This window comes from Bidens hawaiensis, unplaced genomic scaffold (genome assembly GCF_021521415.1).
Source record: "Bidens hawaiensis isolate Kalapana, Puna unplaced genomic scaffold, B.hawaiensis_p1.1 tig00016460_1, whole genome shotgun sequence".
Classification (NCBI taxonomy): Eukaryota; Viridiplantae; Streptophyta; class Magnoliopsida; order Asterales; family Asteraceae; genus Bidens; species Bidens hawaiensis.
The window spans coordinates 374,537-396,189 of record NW_027492508.1 but is presented as its reverse complement, the minus strand read 5'-3'; the positions used below and the strand labels follow the sequence as shown (position 1 = coordinate 396,189).

Sequence of the window (21,653 nt, the reverse complement as noted above, 5' to 3'; positions counted from 1 at the left end):
CGTTGTTGACCTTTTGATTGTTTGAATGAACTTTATGTTAGGAGTTGATATTAGAATGGATTTGGATTGGTTGTTGATCATTAGCTTGATTAATATGAACTTGAATTACTGAGAAATTGTTGTTAGAGATAAACAAAACAAGAGTTTGTTTATAATTGAAATTTGGGGATTTTTAGGTTTTGGGTTAATTAGGGATTTTGGATTGATTGTTGAATCAAGAAATGATATGGAATAATCTAATTGAAAATAAGATAGGTTATATGTTAGAATTAATAGTTGGAACTTGAAGATTAACAAAGATTGTTAAAATTACTAATTAAGAAAACTTTAATTTAAGAAAAGTTGAAATTTGAATTTTGATGTGAATACTTGTGATGAATGTGATCAATATGTGATTAATAACAACTTTGAACTAAGATAGGGTGCATGATTAGAATCATGGATTAGTTAACACCTTGGTTAAAACAACAACTTACTAAATAAGGAAACTTTGTTGAATGATAAATTTAAAGAATAAATGGAAATAGACTACTAGGATGCATGAAACCCTAATGAATGAATTAAATATAGAATTACAACTAATCAAAGTGAAAGAATTAGATTAATTAGAATTACAAATATTAAAAGATACTGAAATAAGAAACTTTGTTAAAACAACACTTAGAAAATTTATAAAAATCCATGATTTGAAAGATTGATTAAAAGGTTGATAAAGATGGGAATGATATAAAAGTGACTAGTTACAAAGGTAAAGAAACTTCTAAAAAGCTAACACATAATGATATTAAAAAGAATAATACTTGGATCATGAACACATGGATTCTTTAAAAAAAGAAATTGAGAATCTTGTTTAAAAAGTAATAATTTGGAATTATTAGGAACTTATGAAATAAGTTAAAATCTGGATTTTTAGGATATTTAAACATAATGATATATAAATAAATAACAAGTTAAACTAGTAACATTGTTAAGGTAAACTAAAAGACGAACTAGGAACCGAAAAACTCGATTAAACATGTCTTACGAATATATATAGTCAAAACTGCAATTTGTGGTAGATTATATGTTATTATATGTGTGTTTAGTTCATAGAATGATTAATATAGATTTGTGCAATTTATTTGACTCGTCGGTGACTTAAACGGTTGAAAAATCGACTTTTTAAACAAAACCGACACAACTATTAGGGGTTGTTTTAGAACACACGATTGGTTGATACTCCGATGCTTCCTACAAAGAAGCTCCTCCCGGAGGAAGGGGACCCGATGAAGGATCCAGAGCGATACAAACGATTGGTTGGTAAGCTTAATTACTTGACTGTCACACGACCGGATATTTCCTTTACTGTTAGTGTTCTGAGCCAATTTATGGCGGCATCATACACCAGTCACTAGGATGCTGCCCTTCGTGTCTTAAGATATCTTAAGGCCACACCAGGTTTGGGTATATTCTATTCTGATCAGGGTCATTGCCGTGTGGGTGCCTTAACAGAAGAAGGAGATGGTCGGATATCAGGGTTATTAAACGCAGATTGGGCAGGTTGTCCGATCTCTCGACGATCTACCACCGGATATTGTGTGTTCGTTGGAGGAAATCTTGTATCATGGAAAAGTAAAAAGCAACACACGGTATCCCGGTCGAGTGCCGAATCGGAGTATAGAGCCATGGCAAATGTAACATCAGAGATGACATGGTACGTCGTCTTCTCATAGAACTCGGGGTTGTTTCTAACGACTTGATGCGGTTATACTGTGAGAATTAATAAGCTATTCACAGAGCCAAGAATCAAGTATTTCATGAGAGGACAAAACATATTGAGGTTGACTGCCACCTTATCAGAGATCGAGTAGTAGGCACACAAAAAAAATCCTCCATCAATTCAACCAGTTCATTCGAAGACAAACTTTCAGCTAGCAGACATTCTCACTAAATCCAAAATTACACTAAAATCCACCACACATTTTTTCTCCTTTCCAATTTTTTTATATATTTATTATTAACTTTTCTCTCTTTTTTCACTCAGAACCACTTTTTTTTAAGAGAAACAAATATACATTATAGGGTAATAGGGGTGTATAATAACTTTTAAAATATACCAAAATCAGTGCGTTTTCTCTCCTCTATTCATTACACCCTAAACCATTTCATACATTATAAAAACCCCTCTCGCAAAAAATAAGGAACATGATGTGAATGCTCACAAAGGAAATATTTGACACACCCCTCGTTACCATCAACCTACAAGCACTTTTAGTGTAACATGTTTATAAAATATCAATTACTCAATGTAGGGATGCGGTTTTTTTTTAATACCCGTATCCGTATGGTTCTCGTACATGTACCCATACCTGTTATTTGGTACGGTCCTGGATACTCAGATTTAGTTATTTTAGTTACGAGTTTTTTCAGGTACAAGTACATGTATTACGGGTACCCATTACATGTTTGGAATATGTAGGGGTTTTATTGAAATTTCCAAAACTCATAACTCTAACCATGTTTTTATTGCATAATTTAATTTTGTTTTAGACATTTTGATAAAAAGAAATTGTGAGACTTTGTATGTTTTAATATTTAGACTTTGTATGTTTTAATATTTATTACTTCATTATGAATGGATTCTATATTATAACTGATTTGTTTCATTTTTATTAGATTTGGTATTATGTTTTGGTTGTGGTATTACAGTGTTAGTTGTGGTATTACGGTTTTGTTATCATAAATAATTGATTGTTGGTACCGTATCGATGTTAAATTATCGATTCTAAGTTTAGTGGATATTAAAAAAAAGAATAAAGAGGTACCAAAGAGAGTACCGTACCTAAAGTACACGTACCATAAAATCAGTATGGGTACCAAGATTTACTGATTTTCGGTTTGGGTATTTTCGGATACATGTACGAGTGTGAGTACGACAGTGTACTGATCTCATCCCTAACTCAATGTCCAGCGTGTTAATGTCTTTGGGTGTAACATAATAATATGTTGTCAGCCAAGATGCACAAGCTAACCGTTTAACCGATTCCTAACCGGTCCACCTCTAACTGGTTTATATTATTGATCTTTGAAACTAGTTACAAACCGGTTAACCGAACCGGTTATTTGTTTTTTTTAAGAACCAATTTTTTTATGTTATTTACCGGTTAACCGGTTCGGTTATACCTGAAACCGGGTAGGGGTTTCTTGGCTTAAAAATACCCAACCCGATTAACCGATCTAGCCTGTTATTTGACCGTTGAACAATAACTAGTTTTGAAAATAATCGGTTTTCAACTAGCGGTTTTGTCACCACTAAGGTTATGTTTGTTTTTGCTTAAAAAGGTTTGCAATGAGCTTATGTCTGCGGGCACACAAATATAAGCCTCTGAAGATAGTATATTTTTTTTAAAGACCTGAAAAATGTTTTTATGGTCTTATAAAATAAGTCAATATCCAACATATTCAAACGTCTTCACACCCTACCACCACCCACTATCCACCACCACCACCACCACCACCGCTGACCACCAACGTCCATCACCACCACCCACCATTCTCCACCACCTACCACTATCTTCAACCACCAATCGTCCACTATCGTCCACCACAACTGTCCTCTACCACTATCACGCCGACCACCACCACCACCACCCATTACCATAGTTCGTACAACACCACCAATTATTTTAGTATTCTACAAACGTTAAAAAACAAATAATCTTCTTTTTAAAGATTACAGAAGTTTGGTCCACATATTCTTCTATAGTTGTCTGCGATATGATTCGCAGACTGCAAAGAGTTTAAATCTGAAAAGCAAACAATGCCTAAGCCAACTACGAGTAGAGGTGCACAAATCGGGTATTAGAAAAACCCGGGTTCGGCTATGGAACCGGGTTCGAGTATGATCGGGTATTGGAAAATCGGGTATTAGCAATACCCGGGTCAGGTTCAGGTCCGGGTATTGCCTCTAAAAACCATGCCCTATGTAGCGGGTTCAGGTAGGATATAGAACCGGATATTTGAATACCCTATTTCCGGGTATTGAAAAAACCATACTTTCAGGTTTTTTTCCGGGTATAGATTGGAATTTTTTAGGTGTTGCACTTTTTGGGGGTATTTTTCGGGTATTTTCCAGTTATTTTGCAGGTAATTTCGGGTATAGATCGGGTATTTGAAAAACCCGGTTTCGGGTATTGGAAAAATCCGGCTCCGGGTTTGGAACCGGTTCGGGTTTTCGGGTATTAACGGGTACAAATCGGGTCCAGTTCGGGTACGAGTTTTGGTACTAAAATGCATACCCTATCGTACCCTATGGGTAGAGTCGAGTACGGGTTTGGGTATTAAAAACCCGGGTATAAAAAACCCGGTTCCGGGTTTGGTTTTTTTTCACCTCTAACTACGAGTGGTTTTAACATTAATATATATATATATATATATATATATATATATATATATATATATATATATATATATATATACTAGTCTTTTGACCCGCGCGTTGCCACGGAGACGTAAACTCGTGAGAAAACAACCGATGTTGAAATGTTAAATCATGGCTACGTAGCTTGTTTCTCGCTCCTGTATACAAAGAGATTGTTACTTATATATGACCAGAAAATGAATTCATGGTGTGTTTGTATATCTAATGGAGACTGGAAAGGCAACATGCCTCATAACAACATACTAATTCTGCAGTAGGAATGTAACAAAGTGTGTTGAGAAAATGGAGATCTATTCTATAGCAGAACCGATCTTAACGGGCCAAAAGTCGAAAGTTGATTTCAATATGAAACAGTTAGGCAAAATGACACATACTAAAGTCATACTGCATCCAATTGAAAGCATGTTTCGCTCTTCGACAGCAAGCTTGACAGTTAGTTTTGCAACGCTCTTCATATACTCAACCATGCCTGAAATCAGTAAATCCATAATTAATAATAAGTATGGTATATACAATGTGTATACAGAACAATCCAAATTTAGGCGGTTGGTCAAACCCGACTTTTATGATCAAGTTGAACTCAAGTTAACCTGCCCATTGTCACCCCGATTCAGCCATTTTCTTTCTGTCTCTGCAAACGAAGAACTCAATTAACTATAGTTGATACATAAAACCGAATTGACCCTTCATAAAAAAAATATAAATACATAAATATAAGATTGATTCTAATCTAAGTTGACCAGTTATTAGATTCCGGATAGGCAGCAAAATCCCTCTTTCACACACAATCTGTACATAAGGTTACTTAATAAATTGCAGTACGCACTAACAAAGGTATAAATGAATACTTGGTGAACAACAAACTATGAAAACAAAAACAAAAACAAAAATAAACACTTGCCTGTCCACTAAATATGTTTCTCTAGACATCTTGAGTCGTCTTCTTAATTAAACCGATGAAATAAAAATTGCAGTGGGCTAGTGGGCTAAGTGTTGTCCTGAGCCCAGACTTGGAAGAGTATATATAAAACCCATGCTATCATTTTCATCAGAATCCTAACAATTAATCCGAGAGAGAGAGAGAGAGGATCTTTGAGGTGATTCTGATTCATTGCGCACTTTTCTCTCTCTCTCTCTCTCTCTCTCTCTCTCTCTTTGATTTTCATCCTCTTATTTTTTCAATCTCTAATCTAATTACGCCTAATTTAATCTGAGCTAGGGTTTGTGATTGTATTTGCAGGATTTGAATTGAGCGATGGCTTCGAAGCGGATCTTGAAGGAGCTCAAGGATCTTCAGAAGGATCCTCCTACCTCCTGCAGCGCTGGTATTCTATCTCTTTCCATCTCCTAGATCCCGTTTTTCATGCTTTTTATCGATTCGTTTGATTCGATCTCTCGTATTTATATTAATTTGTGCTGAATTATGTTAATTTGTTGATGATTATGTGGAAATTGTGAGGATTGGTGTAGGTGAAGTCATTTGTAGTTTAGTTTGCTTATATGTTGATGTATGCTGTAGATCATATACAATTTGTGTCTTATCAAACTTTTGCTCACACAATATGTCGTATTGTTAGATCATTCGTAAACTTTGTGGTTAACATCATGATCGTGAATGTCTTTATGGCGTTGTAGCTTTATGTAATAACCACGGCACATGCTTCATGGATCTGTCTGTATGTGCCGTGGTTGTAAAAATTCTATTAGGCGCCGATTGATCCTCGATTAATAGCTAGTCACTACCTAACCGACTAGGCGCTGATTAATATTTATTTAGTCAAAATTGAAAATTTGGTATATATATGTATACATGAAAAAATTACATGTAAATTGCAATCTGATTAATTGCTAGTTCCTACCCCACTGCCCGATTAGCGCCTAACGAGTTCGACAACACTGACCATGGGCTCTTTGAATGATATTGAGTTAAAAATCTGATTTTTCTTGTGGCATATTTCGTGATATGGGGGTTCATAAATCATAACTCATAAGTGAGTTTTGCTAAGTAATAGTGGGTCCATTTTTTGGTAGTTTATACCACGGTAAGTGTGAATTGAAATTGTTCACAAGTGATTTATGTCAAAGGTGATGGTCTGAAACAACAAAAGACAGCACAACTCGAAATTACAGATATGTTCGAAAGCACAGTCACCAAATCACAATTCACAAGTGCATTAGCATGTTAAAACAATACCATCCGGTTATCAAAAATACGTTGTAAAAAGAGAATGTATGCTATAAGCAACAGAATTGGAACTATAAATATGCTTAAAGCAAAGTTGACAATTACAAAAGTAGTAGCTTGTTAATTGTTAAAATAACATTACCCAACCCTGTAATTGTTAAAAAAGATCACTTTTTTGTTGCCTTTAGCTGATCCCCTTGTTCGTAAATGGAGGAAGTATAACTTTATGGTTTAGAGGTTTCTATCTTTCTTTTAGATTCTTGGGACAGGGAGGTATTGTATCAAAATTGACGGGGATCTAATAGCAATTTTACAACCAAAGAATTCCTGCTTGTCTTTTTTCTGCTATTATTCTCATCTGTCATTCAATTCCTTGGTTACCCAAGTAATCTGAGTCTCTAGGTGTTTGTCCAAACTTCAAAGGTGTAGCGTCTTTGTGTGTATGTAAGAAAGAAAATGAAATTTAGCAAAATAACATCACCTACTTTCGTTATTCTATAGATTCTGTTACAGTGTTTTATCCACCTTGTTTGATACAATTAGCAAACTTATGTTGTTGAAGCATCTACCTGCATTTGTGTGTTAATATTACTGCATTTATCTCATATCTTGTTTTGCGTTGTGTGTTCTGGTTTTTTCAAGATCCAAACATCACTATTAGCACCAGGCCTATTATAGGGATTTTTTTTATCAATCTAAGAGATGTACCAGTTTATTTATTCTACTGTATGTAGGACATTAGGCTATGTTGCTATTCAGCTAATTAAATTTGGGAGAATAGGTCATAAGTCATTTATTTCATTTCATTTCATCTATGGTTTACCCAAGTTTTGTTACTTTAATTATAGGCCCAGTGGCAGAAGACATGTTTCACTGGCAAGCAACAATCATGGGTCCTCCTGATAGTCCTTATTCCGGTGGTGTCTTTCTAGTTACCATCCATTTCCCTCCAGATTACCCTTTCAAGCCACCTAAGGTGAACATTGACTTTTCTGCATACTCAATAATTTAAACTTTAAACTTTGTCAAATTCTTCAGTTATAATTCATATTTTGCTCCCATCTGCTGCCTAACATGGATTTATGATCAACTTCTTTAGGTAGCTTTCAGGACAAAAGTTTTCCACCCGAACATCAACAGCAATGGCAGCATTTGTCTTGATATTCTAAAAGAACAATGGAGCCCAGCTCTTACTATCTCAAAGGTTCATTTTTACTACTTTAAGTTAAAATTAGATCATTGTTGTAATAATATATATCATTATTAAACTTGACATAAAATTATGGTCATTAGGTGTTGCTGTCAATATGCTCCCTGTTGACTGACCCGAACCCAGATGACCCATTGGTGCCAGAGATCGCGCACATGTACAAAACAGACCGGAACAAGTACGAGACAACTGCGCGAAGCTGGACTCAGAAGTATGCCATGGGCTAGTCATGCTGTTTGACCCCCAAAGGTATGATAGAGGAGATATGAGAAAGGGCTCCTTTTCTTTTCTTTGGGGTTTTCTATTGTCTTAAAATGTGGAATTGTATTGAATGAAAAGTGTTGTCTAATTGTAAGATAGAGTTAAAGGAAATATGCCCTCTCCTTTAATACTCTTTATGGTTTCATTTTCTTTGGGGATATATTGTGACTTCTTTAAAATATGAATCTGGTCATTTTCTGTTACAGTTTGTATTTCTTGTGTTTTGACATTGTATTGTGGGTCCAAATCGGTTCTGGATCCAAATCGTTTTGGTTTGGGTTGAAGCCAGTTTTTGTGGGGCAATGGATAATGTTTTAACTGGATGTTCGGGTTTGACCGGTTCAAACAGGTTTCAAAGTATATGGTTTCACCGGTTTCAAAGTATATGGTTTCACCAGTTTGACCGGTTCAAACCTGTTTCATCCCTATGGTTTGGTTTGGGTTAAACCAAACTGGTTTTCAAATCTGGTTCGGTTGGGGTTCAAAAGTGAATTTGGTTCCCAACCTAGATGTTAAGCTTAGTGGGCTATATACTGGGCTATTCCGTAAATATAGATTAGTAAACATATTATTATAAGTGATGTATAATCTAACTGAAACCAACATCTCATACTTGCTCAATGAGTCAATGCATAAGTATAAAAACTACTTTTCTTTGTAAATTTATAAATCTGGTTAAATTGAACACTTGAAATAATATGATTATTAAATTATATCAAATAATATAAAAGCTGTTATGAAAGTGTCGGCAAGACATCCATGTGATGGATGGCAAATTTTTCAAACCAATTATAGGAACATGTCCTTTAAATAGTAATACTTTTGTGTATATATATCTACATGTGTAACCTAAGAAGATACACCATCAAAAAGTTACTATTTCCTATATTTGCTTATCCTCTTGTTTTGTTATCTTCAACTTATCATACTACACTAATAATATTGTTATAGTTAGAGCTAATATTATAACACGTTATCAGCACGAGCCGATTATATCCTAATCAAGAAAGGTAATAGACACAAAGGTATATATATGAGCATCATAAACGCTTCTTTAATTATGTATATTGGAAATATCTATATGCATATACATATACTAAGTAACAGCAGTATTATGTATAAACATTGTTATTAAAATTTAACTATTCTAACTTTTATTTATATATGCGCACTAATATCTCATTTAAAAGTTATATTTATTTACATTAACAATTCTATTCTTATTATTATGCATAATAATTATATATTTTACAAAATAAACTGTATTTAATATCTTATTTATTATCTTACTTTAAAATAATTAATATTATATATATACACACATACAAACGGTAATGTTATCGTTATAAAACGGTAATATAACCGTTGTAAAACGGTTATAAATTTTCATTATAAATAACCAATTATCAACTCCATTTTATTTACAACAAACATTCTTCTTCATAAGTTTATCCAAGATAAAACTTTCAAGATGATTCATCCAGTTTTAATGTTAACTACCATAATGTTGATAATCTTATTGTTCTTAATTTGTAATCTCCCACCTAGAGAGTTTAATCTTTTCTTTTTTCTTTATCTATTTATAGCTTTACCTTTGTATTTTCTTTCAATTTTAATAAGTATGGAATCCTAATATTTATCTTATTTGTGTTTAGTAATAAAATGTCAAATATCGCAAAACTCGAATTTCCGGCTCTCAATATCACCGGAGATTATTATATGTCATGGACGGCACATGTCAAACGACATCTCAAATCAATGGGTGTTTCGGATACGATAACAGTGGGAAATAATTGCGGGGATCAAGACAAGGCGAAAGCCGATGTCTTCCTCCACAAACACATTGATGAGATGTTACAATTTGAGTATTCAAATTGTGAGGATCCATGCATTTTGTGGGAGGATTTAAAAAAACAGATTTGACCATCAAAGGGAAGTTCTACTTCCCACTGCTAGAGATGAATGGAACAATCTCAGGTTCCAAGATTTTAAAAAAGTAAATGAGTACACCTCTGCCTTGTTTAGAATATGCTCAACGCTCCGATTTTGTGGGCAAACTGTTACCGAGGGAGATATGTTGGAGAAAACTTTCTCCACATTTCATGCATCAAATATGACCTTGCAAACGCATTATCGATTGCAGAATTTTAGGAGATACTTTGAACTAAATGCATTTCTCCTTGTAGCAGAAAAGAATAATGAGTTATTGATGAAAAATCACCAATCTCGTCCCACGGGATCATTAGCAATACCAGAAGCAAATGTTGCTTACAAAAATTCACATAAAAATTCTGGTAATAAATGGGAACAAGGTCGGGGACGAGGCCATGGACGTGGCCGTGGTCATTTTGACAAAAGGCATTTTAATGATCGTAAGCATTCATTCAAATGGAACACTAATTCTTACTGTCGAGGTCGTAGTCGTGGCCGTGGTTATAACCAGAGAGCTAATATTTATCATGTCCCACAGAATACCAATTCCAACCACCACAATAAATGGAATGACGCTGGAAGGTCCGAGAACAATGGCACACCCTGTTTTAGATGTGGAAGTACAAACCACTGGGCAAAGGCTTGTCGCATAGCTCCACATCTGTGTGAACTGTACCAAGCCTCTCTTAAAGGAAAAGAGAAAGAAGTTAACCTTGTTGATAACTTTGATGGTCTCAATGCTGATCTGAGCATTGCAGATTATGATGTGGATCTCTGAAATAAATATTGTTTTGACAAAAATAATTATATGCAATAATTAAGTGTGCTTCTCATTACCTTTAGTTATGTAGTTTCCTTCATGTAATGTTTGTTTTTTAATTAAATAAAGTTCTTATTAAAATATCATAATGTCTTTGTTATACACTTATTATTTTTCTTAATACTTTCAAGATTTAAAATGAAAATCACTGGAGCACAAGATCAAACAAATGAAGAAGATATATGTATAGCGGATAGTGGAGCCACGCATACTATACTTAGATCTAAAAAATATTTTCATAAACTGAAACCGAAAAAAGGGATCATCAATACAATATCAGGTCCTACAAACTTGATAGAAGGAGTGGGAAAAGCTAATTTAGCATTACCAAATGGTACAGAGCTCAAAATAGAAAATGCTCTATTTTCCCCAAAATCAACAAGAAATTTGTTGAGTTTCAAAAACATATATCATAATGGATATGATACTCAGTCAAGGACTGTTAGTAATGAAAAATATTTGCATATCATAAGCAAAGATAAGATATTGGAAAAACTGCCAATGCTCCATTCTGGTTTACATTATACATATATAAATGTGCCTCAAACACATATGGCAGTCAAAGAAAATTGTTGTGATTCTGGTATCATAAACTTATGGCATGACAGATTAGGCCATCCAGGATCCACAATGATGAAAAGGATCATTGAAAATACACATGGGCATCCACTGAAAAATCAAAAGATCCACAAAATAGATAAAATGTCTCAATGTACATCTTGTTCTCTTGGCAAATTAATTACAAGGCCTTCGTCATTAAAAGTCGATAAAGAAACACCAATATTTCTTGAAAGAATTCAAGGTGACATATGTGGACCAATTCATCCACCATGCGGGCCATTTAGATACTTCATGGTCTTAATAGACGTATCTAGCAGATGGTCTAATATCTCTTTATTATCGACTCGTAATGTTGCTTTTGCAAAATTTCTTGCTCAAATTATCAAATTACGTGCACATTTTCCTGATTATACTCTTAAGAGAGTAAGGCTTGATAATGCAGGAGAATTTACATCACATGCTTTTGATGATTATTGCATGTCTGTGGGGATTGTTGTAGAACACCCTGTTGCTCATGTACACACACAAAATGGCTTAGCAGAGTCGTTGATCAAACGCCTATAGCTAATAGCTAGACCATTAATAATGAGGACAAAACTCCCTGTTTCTATTTGGGGTCATGCAATTATGCATGCTGGATCATTAATCCGTGTGAGACCAAGTGCAAATCATAAATACTCTCCCACACAACTTGTTTCCGGAAATGAGCCAAATATCTCTCACCTTAGAATTTTTGGTTGTGCTGTGTATGTTCCTATTGCACCACCACAGCGCACAAAAATGGGTCCCCAAAGAAGGTTGGGAATATATGTTGGATATGAAACGTCTCCCATCATAAGATACCTTGAACCTTTAACAGGTGATGTATTTACAGCACGTTTTGCTGATTGCCATTTTAACGAGACAATGTTCCCAGCATTAGGGGGAGAAATGAAAAAGCAAGAAAGAGATATATCATGGTGTGTACCATCATTGTTACACCTAGACCCAAGATCAAAACAAAGTGAGACAGAGGTTCAAAAAATAATCCATCTACAAGAAATTGCAAATCAGTTACCTGATGCATTTACTAATATAAACAGGGTCACTAAATCTCATATACCAGCTGCTAATGCTCCAGCTCGAGTTGAGATTCCAAGCAAGCAAAATCATAATAATGTACCTCATGAATCCCAAAAACGTTTAAAACGTGGAAGGCCAATCGGATTAAAGGATAAAAATCCTCGAAAAATAAAGGGCTCTGAAAAGGATACTGACCCTAAGGATGGAATGATTGATAAAACCTTCCATCAAGAAAGAATAAATAATATAACATTCACTCAGGAAGAAATAAATGATTCCAATAAGGAATTATCAATCAACTATGGTCAACACATATAATGTGGGATCGAGATGAAATGGAAAATATTGATGATATATTTTCTTATTCTTTGGCAAGTGATATCATGGAAGAAAATGATGACCTTGAACCAAAATCTGTAGATGATTGTAAAAATCGACAAGATTGGAACAAATGGAAAGATGCTATGCAAGCTGAATTAAACTCACTAAACAATCGAAAGGTTTTTGGACCTATTGTCATTACACCAAAGTCAATGAAACCCGTAGGATATAAATGGGTTTTTGTAAGAAAACGAAATGAGAAAAATGAAGTTACAAGATATAAAGAAAGACTTGTAGCTCAAGGTTTTTCTCAGAGGCCAGGAATTGACTATGAAGAAACGTATTCTCCTGTTATGGATGCAATTACGTTTAGATATTTAATCAGCTTAGCAGTCTCTAAAAAATTTAGAGATGCGTCTTATGGATGTTGTCACAGCTTACTTGTATGGATCACTAGACAGTGACATCTATATGAAAATTCCCGAAGGATTTATACTCCCCGAAGCAATAAGCTCAAAGCCTAAGGAAATGTATTCCATAAAGTTACAAAGATCCTTGTATGGACTGAAACAATCTGGAAGGATGTGGTACAATCGTTTGAGTGATTATTTGGTAAGCAAAGGATATACAAATAATCTTATTTGTCCATGCGTCTTCATCAAGAAGACAAAATCAGGATATGTGATCATAGCTGTGTATGTTGACGATCTAAATTTAATTGGGACACAAAAAGAAATTAATGAAGCAATTGCTCTTTTAAAGAAAGAATTTGAAATGAAAGACCTTGGAAAAACCAAATATTGTCTTGGTTTACAAATTGAGCATATGCATAATGGGATACTTGTGCATCAGTCAACTTATACTGAGAAACTCTTAAAGCGTTTCAATATGGACAAAGCAAATCCTTTAAGCACACCAATAGTTGTTAGATCACTCAATGTTGACAATGATCCATTTCTTCCTTGCGAAGATAATGAAGAGATTCTTGGTCCCGAAGTACCATACCTCAGCGCAATTGGAGCACTTATGTATCTTACTAACTGTACAAGACCTGACATTTCTTTTGCAGTTAATTTATTGGCAAGATTCAGTTCATCCCCTACTAAAAGACATTGGAATGGCATTAAACATATTTTTCGGTATTTAAAAGGAACTACTTATTTAGGTTTATTTTATCCTAACAATTCAAAAGAAGGGTTAGTTGGTTATGCAGATGCAGGTTATTTATCTGATCCCCATAAAGCAAAATCTCAAACTGGATACGTATTTAAGAATGGAGGAACTGTGATTTCATGACGTTCTCAGAAACAAACACTCATTGCAACATCTTCAAATCATGCTGAAGTCATTGCATTGCATGAAGCTTCAAGAGAATGTGTATGGTTAAGATCTATGTCACGACACATATTGATTTCTTGTGGACTAGAGAAATATCGAATTCCAACTCCTATCTATGAAGATAATGCAGCTTGTGTCTGGCAAATGAAGGAAGGGTATATCAAAAGTGACAGAACAAAGCATATATCACCAAGATACTTTGAGTATACTCGAGACCTTATTAAAGACAATCAGGTTGAGATGAGATATGTCAAATCCAGCAATAACTCAGCTGATCTTTTCACAAAAGCACTTCCCACAGCAACATTCAGGAAACATGTTCATGATATTGGCATGCACCATGTACGGACAATGTAACGACCTGCAATTTGAGGGGGAGCTATATACTGCACTCTTTTTCCCTTAGCTAAAGCTTTTTCCCATTGGATTTTTCTTTAGCAAGGTTTTTAATGAGGCAGTACTTCAAGACCCCGAAGTTTGAAAAATGTGTCTTGTAAGGCCCCGTCACCGGTAACCCTACTTTCGTGTTGGATTTACTCATAAACGCAGTTCTAAATGTCAGAGTTAATTAAAACATTCGCGGAATTTAAAAACTTTCATAAAACATTTCATAACAAAACACGTCTTGTCTTAAAACATCATTTTGTCTTTCAAAATAAACGAAACATTAAACTTAAACGTCTTGAGTCTTTCGATGCCAGCCTCTTATTCCGTGCCACGTGTCTCCTCAAGCGAGCTGCCTCATCCTACTCACCTGCGTGCATACTAAAAGTCAGCTACGCTGAGAGAGTTCTAGTTAATCACATAATCATACAATACATTCTTACATTTCATACTTAACCTCTTAACTTTCTTTCATACACACCTAAGTGCATATACTTTCATTCTTACCTTCGTACTTTCTTTACATACATAATCATACGTTTTAAAGAGCCTTTCGCCCTATAACCTCACAGATATTATAAGGGTCTGGTCCCTAACATCACAGATATTATAAGGGTCTGGTCCCTAACATCACAGATATTATAAGGGTCTGGTCCCTAACATCACAGATATTATAAGGGTCTGGTCCCTAGTTCTCGAATATTAGTAGGGTTCGATTCCCTCTTCGTTACCATACAACCATACATCATACCTCGAGTATTATTAGGGCTCGGTACCCTTTTCGTAACCATACAACCGTCTTTTCCTTCTTTTATTAACTTTATTACATTCATACACATAAGCATACATATCATACTTACCTTATACATAGCGTTACAACCTGACGGTACGTGCAATATCCGAAGATCGTTCACGTACCATCAAGCAATCATTCATACATATCACATATGGCATACACTTATCACTTAGAATAAATGTATTAACAACACATCGAGTATGCACACAGCCCTGAAAACATAACAAGGAATGGGGCTAGAAACTCACCTGAACACGGTTACGTTCACCGTTAATCGTAATCCTTTTCTTCAGTTGTGCACGGCTGACTGTATAACGAGTATACGTATCAATTAACTATCACTTCTCATATTGCATTTCTATCTTTATATGACCCACAACGAACGGGGGTCCAGGGGCAGCGCCCCTGGCAGCGGGGTCTAGGGGCGGCAGCCCCTAGCAGGGTCCAAGGGGCAGAGCCCCTGGCTGGGGTCGAGCTGCCAGGTCAGCTTGGAAAAATTTTATTTCCATTAACTGTCTTAACACATTTTTCATTAGGTTTTTAATTTATTTCCTAATCGAACTTGACTTTAAGCGAAGTTAAACCTTAGGCGAACTTAGCTTTAAGCGAAGTTAAACCTTAAGCGAACTTAGCTTTAGGCGAAGTTATCAGTTAGGCGAACTTGACCGTAAGCGAAGTTATCAATGAGGCGAACTTGGCCTCAGCCAAAGTTACCAGTTAGGCGAACTTGGCCGTAAGCGAAGTTATCAATTAGGCGAACTTGGCCTCAGGCAAAGTTATCAATTAGGCGAACTTGGGCTCAAGCGAAGTTATCAATTAGGCGAACTTGGCCTCAGGCGAAGTTACCAGTTAGGCGAACTTGGCCGTAAGCGAAGTTATCAATTAGGCGAACTTGGCCTCAGGCGAAGTTACCAGTTAGGCGAACTTGGCCGTAAGCGAAGTTATCAATTAGGCGAACTTGGCCTCAGGCGAAGTTATCGCTTTGAAGGCGAAGTTATCGCTTTGAAGGCGAAGTTGCCCAGTTCAGCCGCTGTTTGGTTTCTATCAAGCATTTTTGGCGATTTTAACACCCTTGTTATGGTTCGACATCACCCACTACGCTCCCCAACCGTTTCCGGTCGTATAAACACTATAAAGCTTGGATCTTTAAACTTCAAAGATCAAGAATCATACCTTTTTGTGCTTGTTTGGATCTCGTTTAACTTGTTTAATCACAACTAATCGCTCACTCTCTCTCGGATCACGCTCGTTCCTCTCCATCGGCCGCCGGCGGTGCGTGTGGTGTGGGTGTGTTTTGGAGTGTTAGAGAATAAGATGGAATGAGTGATGTTTTAGGGTTTAGGGGATATTTATATCCCTTAAGCCCATGGACCTAAGGCCCATTCTCATTTAACCCATCTCAATTAATCTAAGTCCATGATCCGCTCCTTACTCGATATTAAATAATCAATAACGCGAAATCACTAAACATAACTTTCTTTATTCAACCTTAAAATTTTAGGATGTTACATGTCATCCAAGGGGGAGTATTATGAAAGTGTCGGCAAGACATCCATGTGATGGATGGCAAATTTTTCAAATCAATTATAGGAACATGTCCCCTCAATAGTAATACTTTTGTGTATATATATCTACATATGTAACCTAAGAAGATACACCATCAAAAATTTACTGAATCCTATATTTGCTTATCCTCTTGTTTTGTTATCTTCAACTTCTCATATTACACTAATAATATTGTTATCAGTTAGAGCTAATATTATAATAAAAGCTTCTTTTTAGGCAATATTGAACGAGTTTAAATATTGTGGGGGTTAAAACCTTAAGGCAAATATAAGGGGGTTTTTGGTAGAGGGAATTGAGGGGTGAGAAATGGAATTGGAAAGAATTCTCTTGTTTGTTTATGAAAGAAAGAGGTGAGAAATGGAAATAAACCATTTCCATTTCTCTGATTTTGTTTCTCTAAAAAAAGCGGAGAATTGGATTTCTAGGGTTTCATTTCTCCCATTTTCCTCCTTTTCATTTCTCCCATTTTCCTCCTTCAGCAAGGATAGCACCGCAACCCAATTGCCTCCTGTTAATCGTTATCTCGACGGTCACTCACCAATCGGTTGCAACATTCACCTATTCCTTCAATAACCTTTATAATTGCTAATCGATTAGCTGGTGATGTAGTCTATTGGGTTTCGACTATTTTCATTGATGCCTCTTCGAAATACGATCAGATACTAATCAATATATCCCTTGATAATTAGGTCTAAATCCCGCTATTTTTTCGATTTCTACTTGAATATCGCCCTGCCTATAATTGGGCGAATTTGCGTCAGCATTCGATAATGCCCTCAACTTTTGATATATACAACTGATACATGGGTATTGTTTGGATTAGTTAGATATCAGTTTAGAAATGTTTATTTAGGATGAAGATTTTGGATTTTTTCTTTTTGGACAATATATAAGTTTGGTTCCTCTGAACATGGTGCGCTTATTATAAACTATCGTGAGGTCTAGTTTAGTGTATAATAGGAACTATGAACTCTTTTGATTTGTTATATATATGAAGTTTAGATTTAACAGACACAAAGCAAACTGATATACTTTTTTTTCATCAGCATCGGCAGTCACTTGACATCCATCAGCATCGGCCGCCGTACCTGGAATCAGCTTCTATCAATCATTTAATCATCAGCAAACCTAACCTGTGAGTTCTCCTTTAATCCAACACTTTGTTTTCATTATACATCTTATTCTATTAGCTTTGTACAAATCAATAATTATTAAGTGGTAGAACATGAATTAGGTTTATGTTGTTGATTAAATTAGCAACTGCTTCAATATTCTTAGCTAAATGAAGTTTAGATTTAACAGACACAAAGCAAACTAATATTTGGATTATATTTTGGAGTTATTTGTTTTTCTTGAATTTTCTTATATTTTTATGTGTAGATGGCAAGATCACCTTCCAGACAAAGAATAGTTGCCATAGGTGCATTTTATGTCATTTATGTTACGATTCGTTGGTAGATGTTGTGTACTTATCATTTGCGTCGGTCGATTGAGTCAATGACTTTACATACAAAATATTTAATGAGTTACCATAATAGGCGTGAAAACATGGTGAGGATGGTTTATGAAAGTGATGTTACGAGTGTTGTTAACATAAGAATGAATATACATGCATTTACAACACTTTGTGATATGCTAGAAACTAGAGAGGGACTAAAGAATAGTAAAAACATGCTAGTCGATGAGCAAGTTTCTATGTTTTTACATACCCTTGCTCATAATGCAAAGAATAGGTACTAGTCAACAGATTTCATCGGTCCGGGGAAACTGTAAGTCGGTATTTCAAGTTAGTCTTAAATGCTATATGTCGATTACACAAAGAACTCTACAAGTCACCCGTGCCAGTGCCAGATAATGAAACTGATGAAAGATGGAAATGGTTTAAGGTTAGTCAAACACATTTTTATTAAAGATATTTTTTGCTAACATACATTAGTAAGTAATGATTTCTTTTAACTCAGGGTTACTTAGGAGCATTAGATGGAACATACATTAAAGTTAAAGTCCCTGCTATTGATAGAAAACCTTATAGGACAAGAAAAGGGCAGATTTGTACTAACGTACTCGGAGTATGTACGAGAGACCTTTTATTTACGTATGTCTTAGCGGGATGGGAGGGTTCTGCAGCTGATAGTAGAGTTTTGCGTGATGCAATCAGTAGACCCAATGGTCTTAAAATAACTCCGGGTATGTGATAGACAATTTTCAAAGAATATACATAGATTTAAGTATGATAATTAACATAGAGTTTATGGTTAATTGTAGGAACATACTACCTTTGTGATGCCGGTTATACAAATGGTGAAGGATTTTTAACTCCATATCGAGGTCAACGTTATCATCTTAACGATTGGTCTCGTCCTCCTAAGAATGCTAAGGAGTTCTTTAATATGAGACATTCATCGGCCAGGAATGTTATAGAAAGATGTTTCGGAATGATTAAAGATAGATGGGCTATTTTGCGTGATAACTCATATCATCCCATAGAGTCCATGCCACGTATCATCATTGCTTGTTGTTTATTGCACAATTTCATACGAACAACAATGAGTGAAGACCCTCTTGATAACGAAATCCCAGTAAATCACACACAACCTGCAAATAACCATGACAATGTTATTTCTATGATCGAGCCCTCACAAGAATGGACCGATCGTAGAGACCTTCTTGCTAATGAAATGTTTAATAGTTGGACTGCGATGCGTGCGCAGCGTGCCAACAATGTTTCTTAATTATGTTTGACAATTATGTATTTTTTATTTGTAGAACCAAGGATGTTTCTTATTAATGTTTATTTATGCACTTTATTTGTTTCTTATTAATGTTTCTTGTTATATTTGTATTTGTAGTTACATGAATTATGATTTTTAATTGTATAATTATGCATTTGTACGTAGACATGGCAGATTCAAATATAGTGAGAGGAGTTACTCGGAGCAAGCATACCTGGACAAATGATGAAGATGCAAAGCTAATTGATGCATTAATGGAGATACATGCATCCGGAAAGTATGCTGGTGCTGACAATGGATTCAAACCAGGTTATTTAAATGGTGTTCAACAATTGCTAGATGTAAGTCTTCCTAACTCTGGCCTCAAAGCAGAACCACATATAAAGTCTAGGATGAAGACATGGAAGACACACTTTAGCATTGTATATGATATGGTGCATACAAGTGGGTTTGGTTGGGATGAACAAAAATGTTGTATTATTGCCGATGATAGTGTTTGGAATGAATACGTGAAGGTATATTCTAAAAAATATATTTTTTAGATTTTAAAATTTTAGTCTAATTTATTTGTAATTGTCTTGTAGTCTCACAGAGGTGCTGTGAATTTTCGTGACAAGTCATTTCCTTTCTATGACAAATTGTGTACCATATTCGGTAAGGATAGAGCTACTGGTAGTAAAGCAGTTGACCTTGGAGAAGAAGATGTTGTTCAAGAGACGCAAAAAAGCTCACCTGTTGATATTGAAGACTTTGATTTTGTTGATGAAGCCGTTCCAAATGTTGATAGATCTGAAGGATAAACAGGAAGTGTAACAAGCAAGCGCAAAAGAGGTAGAAGCACGGATGCAGATGAGATATATCGAGAGTCTTGCAAAGATATCAAGGAAGTTTTGCTTCGATTTGGGGAGATGGTGGGTGAACAACTTAGCAAAGAAGGTATGGAGGCTCGTGAAATCTATGAAAAGGTTAGTGATGAGTTGAAAGCTTTACCAGGTATCACTACGAAAAAACGGTTCAAAGCAGCTCATTTGATTGGTAAAGATGTGGATCTAGGACGTTCTTTTCTTGCGTTGACAATAGAAGAGAAAATTGAGATGGTCGAGTTGTATACCGATGGTTCAATGGGATAGTTGTGTATGGTTGAAGTATGTTTTGTATGTGAATTGGTTTTAACTATGGTTGATGTTTTTTGCTTAAAAACTATGTTTTGTATGTGAATTGGTTTGATCAATGCATATTTTGGTTGGAATTTATGCATCTTTTTATATGTTTTTTATTTTTTAATAAATATTTGTTATGAAAAAAATACTTGTGCTAATGATAAAGTTGATATAATTCTCTGTTTATTTTCTATGTACCAAACAAGAGAAATGATTCTCAGCTATATTTCTCTACTGAAATCTCTGTACTACCAAACAGAACAGTCAATTCTCATTCTCCAGACCAATTCCCTTTCTCTGCAATTCCATTTCTCTATTCCATTTCTCTATAATTCCATTCTCTGTACCAAACATCTTAGGGGGTAGGCAGTGTCACGTGACATGATTGGGCAAGGGTGTCAGTCACGTGATGAGGTTTTTTCTTTTTCTAACGTGAGAATTTTTGTGAAATAAAGTTGACTGTCACTTTTAAGTTGTGACTTTCTTTTTAAATTTTAGCCCAACTAATTACCAAAATCTGCCAAACTAGTATGAATGCCTAATTGGTATTGGTACCACGCCAGACACTCTTCCTTGGAGTTGGATCGGGTTGGTTGGGTGAAAGTAATTGGTTTCGTGGGTAAAAGTAAATTTTATATTGTCGACATCAAAGTGCATGACCTAGCGTTATGTTGGAAAATAGTCCCTATATATATGATCAAAACTTTTTAGTTTCAATAATGTAAGGGTTGTACACTATTGATTTCAAACTGATTTAGGCGGATTGTAAAGGTTTGTTATTTGTTATATTATTTGTGATTCTCTAAAAAAGTTTCTTTAGTGCCGTCAAAATGCCCCTATGTACGGCAAAGCACATATGTTTTGCTTGTGGGATTTGTTTCATTTTGAATTGTGACTTTTAACAT

At 35.2% G+C, this 21,653-nt stretch overlaps 1 protein-coding gene across 1 annotated transcript; it reads left to right on the top strand.

The window, feature by feature from the left end:
* The first annotated feature begins 5,477 nt into the window (after window positions 1-5,477).
* Window positions 5,478-8,279, top strand: LOC143551527 (SUMO-conjugating enzyme UBC9-like). Its single transcript, XM_077041934.1, has 5 exons — window positions 5,478-5,517; window positions 5,661-5,745; window positions 7,454-7,581; window positions 7,705-7,809; window positions 7,899-8,279. The coding sequence occupies exons 2-5, from the start codon at window positions 5,676-5,678 to the stop codon at window positions 8,040-8,042; spliced, it is 447 nt and encodes a 148-aa protein (XP_076898049.1). The 5' UTR covers window positions 5,478-5,517; window positions 5,661-5,675; the 3' UTR covers window positions 8,043-8,279.
* The last annotated feature ends 13,374 nt before the right edge of the window (window positions 8,280-21,653 follow it).